Source organism: Nannospalax galili, unplaced genomic scaffold, assembly GCF_000622305.1.
Source record: "Nannospalax galili isolate Female #2095 unplaced genomic scaffold, S.galili_v1.0 scaffold3465, whole genome shotgun sequence".
Taxonomy (NCBI): domain Eukaryota; kingdom Metazoa; phylum Chordata; class Mammalia; order Rodentia; family Spalacidae; genus Nannospalax; species Nannospalax galili.
In genome coordinates, this window is record NW_008353021.1 from 173,690 (window position 1) to 189,893 (window position 16,204).

General features: G+C 42.8%; 1 protein-coding gene and 1 pseudogene across 5 annotated transcripts in view; one reads left to right on the plus strand and one right to left on the minus strand.

Moving 5' to 3' along the window:
* Window positions 1–1,574, plus strand: part of LOC103747748 — a 4,713-nt pseudogene extending 3,139 nt beyond the window's left edge. Inside the window, exon 2 of the transcript XR_607857.2 lies at window positions 1,518–1,574. The product of XR_607857.2 is annotated as a deoxyhypusine synthase pseudogene (transcript). The remainder of the gene's footprint in view (window positions 1–1,517) is intronic.
* The window catches only part of Mat2b (methionine adenosyltransferase 2B), a 21,224-nt gene extending 14,788 nt beyond the window's left edge, over window positions 1–6,436 (minus strand). The window contains exon 1 of one of the 4 annotated variants that reach the window (XM_008850286.2): window positions 3,696–3,868. In XM_008850286.2, coding sequence (XP_008848508.1) covers window positions 3,696–3,758 — 63 coding nt within the window. In that variant the 5' untranslated portion in view covers window positions 3,759–3,868. Of the gene's footprint in view, window positions 1–3,695; window positions 3,869–5,975 lie in introns of those variants that run through there. The other 3 variants (XM_029554631.1, XM_008850284.2, XM_008850285.3) reach the window with 3 other exon arrangements.
* Between the last annotated feature and the right edge of the window lie 9,768 nt (window positions 6,437–16,204).

The following is a 16,204-nucleotide window of genomic DNA, read 5'->3' on the forward strand; positions in this document are numbered from 1 at the left end:
CCTCTAGATAGGCTGACTAGATTCACCAGAAGGGCAAGTAGTGGGGAATGGCTGGGGGTGCTGACAACACAGCAGACAGTAGCAGGGATATCAGAGTATAAGGGCTCTAGTCGGGGGAGGGAGGGTATGGAAGGGTGCTATGTGGGAAGTCGGTGTATAAATAAATTTAAAAAAAGAAAAAAAAATTCTTCAAGGCATAAAAATTTGCTCCTTAATAACTGGTAGATGTGAAAAACATTACCATTGAAATCTACCTGATGACTTTATATCCACGCTCAGATGCCAAGGAGCTCACAAAGTAACCGACTGTGACCAGTAATAATCAGATATATAAAGATTAGAAATGCATGTGCATTTTACTGTTAATCATATTGAAAATGAATTTTTCTGTGTGAAACTGTGTATTTTAATAGTGAGATGGAGATCTTTTTTAAAGTATAAAACCTCATTTAATTTTATGTCTTATAGGGTTTATACTGAGTACAATATTGTATAACTGTATTAATTCAACTATAAACCTAAAATTTTACAGCCAATTTTGAAGGAGACACATCTTAGCTCTGGAAATTGTTATTGAATATGTCAATGCTGTTGTAATGAAATGCTTCTTCTGATTGTGTGGTTATTAAATAAATAATTTAAAAAAAAAAACAAGAGCATCTTAGATTTGATACAGCATTAGTTTTCAAGAAGAACAAGTTTCTTATGGGACTGTAATACATTTCACTTTTTAAAAAAATGATTGTAGCTGGGCATGGTGGCACACACCTTTGGGCCAGTTGAGGCTACAGGGAGACCCTGTCTCAAAAAGACAAAAAAAAAAAAAAAATTGGGGTCACATGAGGAAACTGTGACTTTATATTCATATACTCTGGAGTAATATGTTATCAGCCCTAGAGGAAAATGACATAATACACATGTCACATGTCATTCAAAAATATTTATTTATTAGAATAGAAATCTGAAATGCAAGCATTTACTGAAAAGGAAAGAACAATACCTAATATGTGAAAACTATCCAGTTATAGAAATACAGGCTGTTCCCCTTTGTAATTTCCAACGTGAGCTTCCTAGAGTTTAAAGAGGTCAGTGATTCCTGTCCAGAGGAAAAAGAAAAAAGCAGAGAGCAGGACTTGAGTCCTACTGTTTTCACACGGAAGTCACATACACTGCGTTTTTTCTAAGTTCTCAGAATTTACATTTGGTTTCATGAATGATCAAAGTTCTGCCTGTTCTGCCACAGCTGTGGTGCCGAGAAATCAGAACACTTACTGATCTAACTCCTCACTGCTACAATGAGACAAGAGGGTAAAGGCTCTTGCCACCTTTTAAGTTTCCCAATCCATATTACCTGCACTAAGGGTTTTAATAGTGTGAAAAGAGCTTTATTTACTTAAGGCAGCTTCATTCTAAAATTAAATGATGTGAAACAAAACAGTCATCTATTTTTGAGTTTCTTATAAAGAGAGCTCTGAACCTGAAGCTTTTGCAGGCATACTGTTTCACTGTTCTTTTAGGAAAAGAAGTATTCCCCTCAACAGTTGTGTAAACTACCATTCCATAAGTTATTTTAGCTTCTTCAAAACGGAGGAAAACACTTAGAGGAACTCAGGAATAAAAGGCTGTCTACTTTACCCCAACCACAATGAAGAGTTTGAAATATTTATTTATCCGCATGAGCAGTCTACTTTCTCAATTTTGTTTATATGAGTAAAGTAGACCATGTAGCAGTTTAAGCTACATATCCGCCTCTGCTGGCATAAACTAGATAAGATGAATGGAATTCACCGTTTCACATCGTGTTTGCAAACTCCGAAAAGCTTGTAGTACACTGACGCCCTGGTTTTGAACCCCTCCAGTCAAAACACACAAACAAAAAACAACACCGAACTCTTGAAACATTTAATACATACAATTTAAAACCTACTAAAATATGGTCTAGGAAATTAAGAAAACAAAATATCACTAATAACTGCCAGAGGGTATTCTTAAAACAAATACAATACCTTATTACTTACTACTTAGGAAACTGCTGAACTTGGCAAAGTTTCACACTCACTTGACTGACCTCCACAACATTCCCAGAGGTAGGTCTTTCAGTAGACACCCTTGGGATTTCAGAAACTGAAGATTCTCAGACAACAGACATAACGATGAACTCAGATGGGAATGGCCCAACACCCTGTCATCCTATTGTCCCCAACGGCAGGAGTGCTACCAGGAACCACAGTAGGCTGCCTCTCTAACAGAGACCAGACAAGAGTGAGTTTTAGTTGCACAGGTTTTGAGAGGGCAACAAGTGCGTGCAAATCATAGCTATACCATTTTAATGACAAAAGGCACCCACCGCGTGCGTGCATGTGTGTGTGTGTGTGTGAGAGAGAGAGAGAGAGAGAGAGAGAGAGAGAGAGAGAGAGAGTCAGTGTTACCAGTAGCCCAGGCTGGCCTCAAACTCCTGGTGATCCTCCTGCCTCAGCCTCCGGAATGCTGCAATTACGGGCATGCAAGTCAACAGACCTAGTTCACCATTTTCCTTTTTTTTTTTTTTTTTTTTTTGTCTTTAGAGACAGGGTCTCCCTGTAGTGGGGCTGGCCTGGAACTCACAGAAATTCACTGGCCTCTGCCACCCAAATGCTGCGATTAAAGGTGTGTGCCACTAGCCTGACAATTTTCATTTCTTTACTAAACTGTGAGAACACATTAAACTTATATGCCACACGCATACACATATACAGAAACATTTGGAAACACACTGTCAGTAAGTTAAAGCCCACAGGAAAACAGAATTACAAAGAGCACACACATCTGAACTTTAGCAAACACCGCGTCACTTGAAGGCAGTACTGAGTATACACCACTCAAGCATAAAAACTTGGCATTGAGGGGTTGGAGAGATGGCTCAAGGGTTAAAAACAGTGGCTGCTCTCGCAGAGGACTAGTGTTCAATTCCCAGCACCCAAGGGGCAACTAACAGTCATCTATAACTCCAGTTCCAGGGGATCTGACGCTCTCTTCTGGTCTCCGCGGGCATTGCACGAGCTGGTGCACTTACATACATGCTGGCAATACACTCGCACACACAAAGCAAATATTAAAAAATAATTAAGTGCACTGACAAAACCAGCCACCTGATAAATTCTTCCTTACTGAGTAACACACATTTGGGAATTAGCAGTCTTCTTATCAGCTGTGCTGTAAGGGGGGATCGTATTTTGGTGGGGGAGAGCGGTGTTAACCAGAGATACATCTCCCAAATTTCAACAGTCTTCCATCACGCATGATAGGTCAAACAGATCTGAATTAGAATTCCTGCTCAATCTTACTGAATGAACTCGGGACTACGCAGAGCGGTAACGGCACCGCATGGTTGGGAAGACTGATACCTCTTTGGCGCCTAACATAATGTGCCCCGTGAAAACTATGGGTTCCGTAAGTTGACACCACTAACACTGTCATTTCTCAAAAGCCACGTTCCCCTCTTCTTCCTCCAAGACTGGAGATTTTAAGATCCAGAAATGCAAACCAAAGATGACGAACACAGAATAGAAACTGGAAACGAGCGGTCCGGGTCCCGGGGAGCCCCCACCTCCCAGCTTCCTGCTGCAGCGGCAGAGCACCGCCCAGCAGGGTGCGAGGTAAACAAACTCCGAGGCGCAGCCCTGGAATCCCCGCCGGCCGCAAGCCCGGACCCTCACCTCCACCAGCTGGCAGCTGCCGGGGACGAAATGGATAGACAGCTCCTTCTCCCGGCCCACCATGCCCGCCGTGATTGCGCCGCCGCCACCGCGGCCGCCGCCAGCTCCAGCGCAGCACCACCCGGGGCAGCAGCGCAGGCGTCCCAAGGCCCGCCTCCCCCAGGTCCAGGCCGAGCCCGGCCACCACTTCCGGCTTCCGCAGCCAAGGCCGCACCCGCCAATTGGCTGCGCGCAGCCACGCCCTCAAAAGGGGCGGGCTTTCTCAGCCCATGTGCCAGTTCTTAAAGGGATACACCAATCACGGGCCCTGACGCTAAGCAATAAACAGGGTTCCTTGGGGGCTTTTTTTGGCATGCTGGTTGTTTTTTTGGTTTTTTTGTTTGTTTTTTTCCCCCTCCTCTACTTTTTCCTTCTTAGCTGAAGTATAGAATCAATTCACCCAGAGTTCCAGGTTTGCAAACTGTCCAATGTCTAAGAACCAACTGCGCAAGTACTATCTAAAATAGCCTTAAAACATTAAAGTTAGGAGATGTGCGAACTAAAGGCACCGCGAACACACCTACTGAACGCTAAGACTTCTGTTGGTTTTAAACAGTATCTTGTAGCTCAGTCTGGCTTAGGGCTTACTATGTAGTTGAAGATGACCTTGAACTTCTGATCCTCCAGCTTCCCAAGTGCCACCAACCTCAGCAAGGAGTATTTTTTTTTTTAAACATAGAGAAAAAATAAAGATAAGTTAATATATCTCTGGAAACTGTTCTGGGGTGCTAAAAAAAAATAGGTGGGGCTGTGAAATTTCAAAAATGTGAAACTACTTTTAGCCTTTAAATATACAAAGGTGTGGGAGAGAGGAAGATTATCTGGGCACCTATTTAAAAGACAGGTTCTTCACCGCCCCCCCATAATTAAAGAATGAGAAACTGCACTGTGATAACGAGCCCGGAACTTTGCTTTTCGGTGTATCTACAGGCGCCCAGACTTGCCCTTTGGACCTTGGGGCTGCTCTCTGGGGCCAAGCCTTGGCAAGAACTTCAAGAAGATGGAGCCAAGCAGAGCGCCAAGGCTGGGCGCTCTTCCAAACCGCGTGGTTACTTTAAGTGAATCAGAAACAACAGCCCTAAGTGTTGTTCGACCCAGCACTCAACTCTTCCCTACCTGTTATAACTGAAATTTACATAGAAAGCTCTCACACACCGAGAGGATTCGCCAACTTTATATCCAACAGTCTGTTCTAGGCCAGACTCCCACGCCCCAAGGCGTGATCACCACTGCTAGGATTTTTCCGAAAGCCTTATTTCCATAATCCTGTTGGTTTATTTTAGAACGATTAAGCCGCCTTTAAAAAGTTTTTGTCGGGGCCCTGTGACAGCCCGCCCCCAAGAACTTACTTCCTTATCCGTGCAATTCTTTGGAAGAGAAAACAAGGATAGCCTGAGGTCCAACTTTTCGATTTAAAAAAAAAAAAAAGACAAAAAACCCAGACTTTTACAGTTCTTAAAAAAGAAAACACTAAATTATAGCATTATCAGACAAAAATCCAGGCGAGGGAGCAAATCCAAGATCCCTCAAACTCACAGCTTAAAAGTGAGATTTTTGTTTCTGGTCGGAATGTGTAAAGCAATCTCATCTTCCTACAGAGGCTAAAAAAATGCGCTCAACAGCTAGATTCAAGGATTTGTACCATTGACAGCTTGGCTTTCAGAACAGCCTTGTGAACAAGGACCGAAAGGTTGCTGTCTGTATTTAAGAACTCGATTGGCTACCTGCGGGTAAAAGTTGGGCATAGTTCTGGGCGCAGACCCTGAGCTGCAATGTTTACCATTTTCTTTCATGAGGCTAGGGTCTTTGTTTACAAGCTCCACTTCCTACTCACGGCTAAAAAGAGTGCAAACTGGATTTCAAAGTCACATTAGCAGATTCGAGTCCAACACAAAGCTGGAGCGTGAACTCCAGAGAAAATCCTTAAACACACCGAACCGTCACCATCGTGGCACTTAATCTGAGGAATAAAATTATCATTGTTTTACGTTTTATTTTTGTCAGTGACTTCAACTGAGCTCTCCCGTTTGATTTTCTGGGTCAGTTACCCAAGTAGTTTACTGTGTCCCTAGGTTATTATTATCTTTTTTTTTTTTTTTTTTTTTTTTTTTTTTTTTTTGGCATCCAATTTAAGGAAATGCAAGACGCCGGCTTCGCACCCCTTCTGCCGTTTCCAGTCGTTCAGGAAAGGTTTTAAGGCAACTCCGGACGGAGAGGTTTTCTTGACTCGCTAGCTCTTACCTGTTCCATGGCCTCCGGCATTTCAGGCATGATTCCAAAATTACTAGGGAAAAGGCGCAGGCTGACCCGGCGTCCACCTCCCGGCGCGATTCGCTTCGCACCGCGGCCCCGGCGCAGACTCGCCAAAAATGTGCGGCGCCGCGGCGCTCGACCTCAGAAATTAGCATTTCATTCCGATCCCGGAATCTCGTGCAGCTTTCCACTCGGCAGTAAGCTGGCAGCTGATTCCTCCTGCTAACTTCAAGAATACCCAATGAGGAGTTCCATGTTTAACTGCCGGCCAGGGAGGCTCCAGGACCAAAAGCCACACGGTGGAACTAACGTTAAGACCACAACCCTCCGATCCGGTCAGAGCTTCTTGCCATTTTCTTGGCGGAGAGCTTGAGCCAACGGTTGGAAAGCTTACGGTCCCGGCCACTGATTCCTGTTGTGAAACAGTCCACACTTTTCACACCTTGCAGTAACAGTGCTTTCCCTTCGGTGTTTTTTTTAAGTTTCTCGAAAGGCAAACTAGTGAGAACACAGAAACGTTAGAGGACTGCAGGTCACTTCCGTTAAAATGATCTGCCCTCTTGACCGGCTGGAAACATGGTCGGTTGGGATGGCCGTAAGTTTAGCCAAGCTTTAAACTGATCTGATTTCCAGACCTGCCGTTCCTACCAGTGAGTCACAGTCACCTTATTTTTAACAGTTTCTAGGTCGACGCTTAGGCTCAATTAAGCTTTGAGCTGCTGATGTGGGTTACGGCATTGCACCAATTTAAAAGCAACAAAAGTTGATATTCAAATTGAGCTTAAAAATATATACTCTACCCAGATGCCACTGTAGGAGGCACTGGGGGGATGGAGAAATTATGAAGAACTGGGGGTGGGCTGGGGTGCATTTATATAGGCAGCTTAAGGATTAGTACTGTTAAAATGTGAAAACACATCACTCTTAGAGAAAATATAGGGTAATATTTTCATATATCTTAGATACAACAGAAATTAAAACTACACAATTTTTAATTGATAAGTCAAAATTCCTCAAAATGAAACATGCCTGCTTAGTAAAAGAATGTTTGCTTAGGGGCTGGAGAGGGCTCAGAGGTTAAGGACACTGGTTGTTCTTGCAGAAGACCCGGGTTCGAATCCCAGCACCCACATGGCAGCTAACAACTGTCCATAACTCCAGTCCCAGGGGATCCGACAGCCTCTTCTGACCTCCACCGGCATTGCAGACACGGGTGCACTTACCTACATGCAGGCAATACACACATACACATAAAAGTAATAAAATTTTCAAAAAAGAATGCTTAGTAAAAGATGGAGAAAATAAGGAAAATCAAACAAAAAATTTCAATATGTATATCTGAAAAGGTCTTGTACTCAGAATATTTAAAGAACTCTAAATAATTTTTAAAAAGCAATTTTTTTAAATAGACAAAAGAATTGAATAGACATCTCACAAAGGGGAGATATGATAGTCAAGCACATAACATGTCAACACTGGGGAAATGCAAATTAAAAGCACATTGAAATGTTTCACATCTTCAGAGTGGCTAAAATTGAACAGTCTTACCAAATTTTCAAATGCTAAAAGGCAAAATGTTACCTCTATCCTTTTAGTGTTTTTCAGCTAGATCTGATAAACTGTCAATAGGACCAGAAACAAGTACACTTATTTACTTCACGTTTTACGTGGCATGGGTGCTTTAATAAGCAAATTAAGACCCTAAGACACAGAGCTCAAAAATTATACATTGATTTAGACAACAGTGAGTTGTGAAAAGTAACTAAATTACGTTATTAGAAGATGAAGTGATAGAATGTGTGAATTGCAGAGGAGCCATAAGCCTCACTAGGGAAGCAACTGACCCTAAATTGCAGGTGGGCCTTGCTCAAGCCTTATCCACTGGTTACTCCCAGGACTGAAGGAGACTGTGGCACGGACTTGTCTCCTTTAGGGCCCCAGATTGCTCTCCTGCCCCACCCACCTGAGAAAATAGTCTTGGAAGAAGACCTTCAGTCACCCAAGGACACCTGGCACCAAATGAACTCCTGCAGCTGTGTTCAGTAGAACTCCTATATAAATCCAAATCCCCCTTCATTAGAGGTGGGTGTCCTGTCCTTTGTTGTGATACCTTGAATAAACACATTCCTTACCTGTTGCAGGTCTGGCTCTGGCTCTTATTTCAAACTCTAAACTTGATCCTTTTCTCCTCTCCTAAATCTAACATTAAAAGTAATTTCTAATGATTTGTGGAGAATTCTCTTGGGCTCAACTTCCCATCCTTGGTGATAAAAGGGTTGGGTTACTTTCCTTCTAGATCAGGGACTAGGACTGTCATCTCCTGCCTTCATGAAAGAGTTCAAAGTAACCCTCTTGAACCTGCTTTTTAAGTGCCTTTAAAGTCAAAATAGTGAATATGGCAGTGTGGTATGCTCTTAACTCCTTCATTAGCATTTTCAACAGAATGTTCAATCAGTGCTAGTGAGAATACAAAAATTATACAGATATAATAAAATACAAAAATTATAAAACTGCTTCAGAAACTGTTCTCATCTTTCCTAAGTCAAACATACACCTCCCCCATAAATCAGCAGTTACACTTATAAGCATCTACCCACGTATCCTATCCATAAAGATTTACGTGAATATTCCTAGCAGCTTAATTCAATTTTTTACATTTATTTACGTGTGTGTGTGCATGTGTGTGTGTGCTTATGGGCATCTGTGTGCCGTGATGTGAGAGTGTGTGTGTGTGTGTGTGTGTGTGTGTGTGTGTGTGTGTGTGGTGAAGATGTATGTCAAGAGGGGAGATTAATAGAGAGTAACTTGTAAGAGTCTGTTCTCTCCTTCCACCATGTGGATCGGGTGATCTGACTCAGGTCCTCGAGCTTGATGGCAAGTGACTTTACTCATTCTCTGAGCCATCTCACAAGCCCTGTGGCCTAATTCAGAATGGCTGCCAACAAGACAGATAGCAGGATTCCCTGCTAGAAATAACCCAAACATCTTTCAACAGACAAACAAATGAATGGATAAATTCTGGTACATCTGTACTTAGATATATGAGTTAATAATACAAAGAAATAAACTACAGGAATGAGTCTCAAGGTGACTACGCTGAGTGAATGAAGTTAGACACAAAATATGCTTCCATGAATAGGAAATTCTAAAACAGGTAAAAATATTAACAATCTTTCTATACAAGACCTCATCTTGTCTTGGGAAAAGAATAGATTGACGGTAAAAGCTGAAAATGAACTTTCTGGGGAGTCGATCTATTCTTCATGTTAATGGAGTGCAAATTGTATGAGTAGAGACATTTACCAAAACCTATTGTTTTAGAACACTTAAGATCCTTGTATTGTAGCTGGGAGTGGTGGTGCATGCCTTTAATCCCAGCACTTGGGAGGCAGAGGCAGGCAGATGTCTGAGTTCGAGGCCAGTCTGGTCTACATAGAGAATTCCAGATCATCCAGAGTTATCTATAGTAAGACCCTGTCTCAAAAAATAAATGAATAAATAAATGCTAAACTTACTTAGGTGTAAGAAACCAAAAGTTGCTTTCCTGTATAGGGTGCGTATACATTTTGCAACTGTGGGAAATATATCTTTGTTATGATACTCTAAAGGCAAAAACAATGTTATTCTTTCTTCTTTTCACATTTTTGGGCCTCCACAATAATGTTCATGAGAAATGGGTGAAAGCTAACAAATCTCTCTTTTGAGTCTCAATACAACACCTCTCACTTAAAAAAAAGGGACTGGGGGTGGCAAGGTGACTCATTGCATAAAGGTGCTTGCCATCAAAGTGATGAAGTAAATTAAATCTCTGAAACTCACATGGGGGAAAGAAAGAATCATCTCCCTCAAGTTGTCCTCTGTCCTCCATATGTGCACTGTGGCAAGGGTGTGTGCATGCACAGAAACACATATAAGTAAATAAATGTCATTTATTTTCAAGTCCGCCCCAGTGACCTTGTTGCCAGAAATTCTGCTGTTGGCAATCCTGGGTTAGTATCCAAGGCCTAGGGACTAGACCAACACACCCAGAAGCTTAACTAGAGACTTGGGTTCTATGATCTCATGTTGGAGGCTTATCTCTCTGGGCTTTAGCCACCAGTAGCCTGGCACTTGGCACATTTTGTAATTGCACAATGGCAGTTCACAGCAGCAAGCAGCAGGCGGTGACACCTTCTAGTGTTACAGCCTTCATACACTCCTAGAGTGCTGGACCCTATAGTGACAAGTGTTACAGTTCTAGGGCCAAGGGTGCTAAAATCCTTAGACTCTTAAGATTTGGTAGCTCTCTGGAACTCCTCTGGCTCCCAGGGCCCACAGAGTCGTTACAAGTCTTCGGAGCCCTTTCTTTGCTCATCATCTCTGCTCTCTGTCCTTTTCATCTTGGCTGCTCTCTGGAACACTTCTGCTGTTCTTGTTCTACTATTGCTACGGCCACAGTTGACGCTGCCTGTGCCATTGTCCTTTTTCTCCCTATTACCAGCTCAACCCACTCTACTAATGATGGTCAAAAGTAGGCAAGGAGGTGCTGCTAAGATGGCTCAGAGTCAAGAGCACCTACTGCTAGGGCAGAGGACCTGGGTTTGGTTCCCAGCACCCACACGGCGGCTAACAACCATCCATAACTCCAGTTCCAGGGGAAATCTGATGCCCTCTTCTGACCTCTGCGGACACTGCACGACATGGGTGCACCTTCATACATGCAAGCAGTGCACTCACACACATAAAAATAACAAATAAAATATTTTTTTTTAAGTAGGCAAGGAAACATCACTCAAGAGAAGGCAAATTTTACTAGCCCATAAGCATCAACACTGGAGGCCGTACAGGCAAGTGTCTCCTGATTGGCCACAAAGTGAACGGAATTTATACTTATATTATACTTTATTTTATACTTTATTTATACTTAAATTTATACTTATATAGCCAGAAAAGAACATTTGCAGTAGTCACAACAGTGTTTGCACCAATCAAGGCATCATCCCTCATGCAAGTGAGAACCTACACTTTCACCAATCACAGCACTGTCCCCATGCTAATGAAAGACTATGTTTGCAGTTCCGGCCTTTTGCTGCTGGGCCATCAGAGCAAGTGATACCTCTCTGGTCTAGGTGGAAACGGCTGAAGGATTGTGTGGTGTTCACCAAGGATTATGATGGCAAAAAGTTTGGCACAAGCTGTTTGAAACTGTTGTTTCTGACACACAACTCATCAGGGGACAGAGTTGTGTCTTGGTAGGTAGCCGTGGTTGCTGTCCTGCTTCCCCAAGGGGTCCAATGACATGTTCAGAGCCACACCTACTGGCATGTGAAAGTCAGGCTGGCTGTTGATTGGTAGTCCTTCAATCTAAGGAAGCAAAGGCACCAAGGAAAGGTCTATCTATCAGCTGCCAACTATGGAGTCAAACTGCTCTGGCCCCAATAGCTTAGCTTATTTAAGGGAAAAATAAACATCAGAATGAATGCTTATAATAAATATTCACATTAATAATGCTTCAAGGCATGTAGCACTATTTTTGAATTATTTATATATGTATTAATTTTTATTTATGTGTTTTATAAGCCACATGCATGTGGTACCCAGAGGACAAAAGAGGGCACCAGATCCCCTGCAGCTAGAATTACAGGCAGTTGGGAGTCACCTGACATGGGTGCTGGGAACCGAATTCAGGTTCTCTGGAAGAGCAGTCAGCACCCTTAACCAGTAAGCCATCTCTCCAGCTCCTATGTATTCTAATAATGCTTAACCTCTGCATCAAGGAAAGGTAGATCTTTCTAATCTTCCTCATTCTCAACTGTTCCCATCTCTGTGATTCTGACCAACATAATTGGCTCTGACCCAAACTCTTACCAATTTACGGATACAAATTCCAGATATCTAAAAGGCATCTTTACTTACATGTTTGTTCTGTGAACAGATCAAGCTCACAGGTCCAAGGAACTAAGAGTAATTTAATATTGTCATCTTGTCCCTTATGGCTAACCTTGTCTGGACTGAGAAATTAGGACATTGCTAGTGACAATAGGTCATGAATTTAAACAATTTGTTCATGTTGGGTGTGATGACATATGCCTTTAATCCCAGCATTTAGGAGGCAGAAGCAGATGAATCTCTGTGAGTTCAAGACCAGCATGGTCCACATAGCCAGTTCCAGGTCAGCCAGGGCTACAAGAGTGTCCCAGCAAAAAAAGAAATTGCTGGATCTGGTGCCTCTTGGGAGACAGAGGCAGGAGGATTTCTGTGAGAGGCCAGCCTGATCTATATAATGAGTTCCAGGTCAGTTGGGGTTACAAGAAGACCCTGTCTCAAAAAGACAGAAGGAATGAAGGAAGGAAGGAAAGGAAGGAAGGAAGGAAGGAAGGAAGGAAGGAAGGAAGGAAGGAAGGGAGGGAAAGAAAGAAAAAGAAAATTCATTCATTTTGTATGTACATGTATATATGTGCATACAAGTGCTATGGCAGGCATGTGGAGGTCAGAAGACACCTTTCAGGAGTCATTTCTCCCTCCATGTGGGTCTCAGGGACTTGGGTACTCAGAAACTCAGGTCATAAGGCTTGGTAGCAGGTGCCTCTGAACCATCTTGCTGGTGCCTGAATCTTGATTTGAATAGACTGCTGAGAGGTGGTGGGACTGTGGAAGGTGGGGTCTGTTTGGCAGAAGCAGGCTACTGAAGGCTATCTTTTGCTCTGGCTGCTTCCCATGTGCTCCTCTACTGTGCACTCACATACATGCAGGCAATACACTCGTTCACATAAAATAAAAATAACAAATAAAATATGTTTAAAAATTCTTGACAGTAAGAAGTTAAACTGAGTGGAATAAAAGCACTGGAGAAATATGTACAGAATAACCTTTTGTCAAGGAAGGTTTTGATAAGTATATCAATAAGTTCAGAAACCAGAGATAAAACGTCAACAAGTTAGACTACACAAACTTGGAACTACCTGCACAACAACAAAAACAATGATACTTAACATGGTCAAAAGATAAGCTGAAGGAAAAACACTTGCGGTTCACTAGAGATAAAGAGCTAAGAATTCTCATACTGTGTAAGAAACTTTTGAAAAGTAACAAGGAAAGAAGCCGAATGAGCAAGTTGACTACTAAGGAGCAATTCACAGGGTATGCGGGTAGGCTGGCTACGAAATCTGCCGTCCCATAGATAACTAGGACTGATTTCCCTTTCTTCTTCTCCGTGTTGATCCCTTCCAAAGCTGGGTTCTTGGTGGAAGAAGAAGCTTTCCAGCTAGAAGACGGGTCAAGGGTATCTGAGTGGTTTTACTCCCCCGCCAGAATTCCAAATAAGCTCGAAAGGGGAACATGTAGTAGAGTGCAGGATACTCAAGCTTTCAAGACTCCAGACACATCCAAATTAGTTGTCACATACGGAAGTCTGCCTTTCTAAAAAGAAGAAAGGGGAGGAAAAAAGAAAAAAAAAGCAAAGATTAAAAGCTTTCAACCTTTAATTTTTTTCCTATTTTGTTAACTGTTCTGTTTGTTAGTCAGTATGATCTAGTTTACACTAAAGTAACAAATCTAAGATCTTAACATTAAGTGGTTTGACTTTGTCAGCCAGGGCTCTCTGCATTACAGCGGCCAGTGAATTCAAGTTGGAGGAGGTTCCCCCATTCTTGAACTCCAGGTTTCAAGAATGCCTGGGGTGTGGTAGAGGCTGGAGAAATGGCTCAGCAGTTAAAAGCACCAACTTCTCTTGCAAAGGACCCAGGTTTGGTTCCTGGCACCCACATGGTGGCTAACAACATTTTGTAGCTCCAGCTCCAGGGGATCTGATCCCCTCTTATGGTCTCCTCTGGAGTTATGAAAAGTTGTTAGTCACCATGTGTGTGCTGGGAACCTAACCAGGGTCCTCTGCAAGAACAGCCAGTGCTCTAAACTGCTGAGCTCTCTCTCCACACTCCCCATCAAATAATCTTGACTAGACAATTTTACTACTTGCCTATAACTTTTCAATGAATTTCTCATCTATAAGACCTTGCAAAATCTGTCCCTCTGCTCTGTCTTCACCCATAGTAATCTTCAAAAATATGTCCCCATATTAATTAAGCCTTCTTGTTTAGCTCTGCCATAGTATTATGCATTTTATTATTTTATTTCTGGAATAGTTCCACTATGTAACCAGGGCTGGACTGGAGCTTGTTATGCATGCCAAACTGGCCTTGAACTCATACTCTTTCTACCTCAGCCTTCCAAGTACTGGAATAAGGTATGCATCACCAAGCCTTGCATCTCTATCTTTATTTTATATATATATATATTTTTTTTTTAAATTTATTTTATTTAATTATTTTTATTTTACATGTATGAGGGTTTTGCCTGGACGTAAGTGGACCTGTGTTGTACAGTGCCCATGTATGGGGGCGCAGGGATCTCAGAGCGCCAGCTGCTGGGCGTGGCGCCGGTCTCCTGCGCGCACGGCGGGGCCTGCACCGCGTTGCTGTTTGGGTCCCTGGCTCTCCGCATTGCTGGCGGGTCCCTGCTTCTCCGCGTCGCTGAGGCTCTCTGCTACGGGGGCTGGCCCGGTCGGGTTCCGTCCCAATCCACCATGCACTTCCTCGAGATAGGAGATCTGTCAGCTGCCGGATCGCATGGGAAGGTGTAGAGATGGCGAAAGCTGGATTTCCGTGAGTCGGGGTTTACAAAGAGACAGCTCTCTCCGGAGAGGCAGGGTTACACACAGAACTCAGCTCAGTCAGTGGTACAGCCCCTTTATTCAGTGACTTAGCTTGGCTCCAAGTCTTAGTGATCCAGCTCTGATTATTGAGGGAAAACCAGGATACTTTATACTGTGGGGGTAGTGGTAAAACCCTTAGCTGATAGGTACTTTGTGGGATACCCTATTTACATATGGAAGTGGGTTCCTGCCAGGCTGTCAGACTGCCTGAAAATCACACAGGAAAAGCTGGCAGTTCCAGAGCCAGAGGCCATGGCTACTTCAAAAGATGAGTCAGGAAGAGAGTAGGAAGGCACCCTGCTGATAAAAGGAGTCTCTGCATATGAAGCCGAGCCCATAGGCTATCCGGACATGGAGAAACTGCTACTTTACACAACAGGGGTCCCCAACACCCATGGAGGCCAGAAGAGGGCTTCAGATCCCCTGGAACTGGAGCTACAGGTGGTTGTTAGCTACCATGTGGGTGCTGGGAACTGAAAGTTTTCTGCAAGAATAGCCAGTGCTTTTAACCACTGAGCCATCTCTCCAGTCTCTAATTTTTATTTTATGTAGATGAGTGTTTTGCATGTATGTATGTATGTATATGTGTGCCATGTGCATACAATGCCCAGGCAGGCCAGAAGAGGGTACTGGGTCCCTTGGAACTAGAGATACTGATGGTTATTGGCCACCATGTGGGTTCTGGGAACTGAACCTGGGTCCTCTGGAAGATCAGCCAGTACTCTTAACCACTAAGCCATCTCTCTAGCCCCTTCCCATTTTATTTTCTATGCCCTTATTTTTATCCATATGTTTTTATTATTTCTTTTAAAATAATATAAAATAGTTCCATAGAATATTTAGGAATAATTTTTTAAACTGTCTTGCAAAATGTCTATTTTTTATCTTATTTTAATTGTTTATGTATCTGGGTGGGGTGGGGGGGGTAAGTGGGTGGATGGAGGTGAACGTGGGTGTGTACATGCCACAAGGCACATGTGGAAGTCAGAGGACAATTTCTGTGCATGCCCTTATTTTATACTGTTTACTGAGATTTATCTCTTCCCGTTCAACTAAAAAATTGAAAGGTAAAGATTTTTTCCCCTCTTTCGTATATCTGCTCTGTTTTTGTTAATTTTGGATTGCTGTGACAAAATGCCTGACAGAAACAACTTAAGGGAAGAAAGATTCTGGATTCTAAACCGGTCAGTTGAAGTGGCCCTATTGGAGTTAAAAAATAAAGCCTTCCTTCCAGAGTTACCAAGAGGCAGCAGGAAGTGAGCCCCTTTATTGCTCCTTAGTACCTGGTTTCCTTAGGGATTTAGTTCCTTACCCTTCCATTCTGGAAATGATAGGGAACATGGGTGCTGATAATTTCTTGGAGAATGAACGAATGTTACTGTGACTAGAAAGGGAGAGACGAGTCTAGAGGTGGAGTATGGAAGCTACCCTGTTTTGACAGTCTGCAGAAAAATCTTTTTTCTCTTTTTAAATTCAGAAATGGAGATCAAACCTAGGGCACACTATAGGCAAGCATTCTACCTCTGAG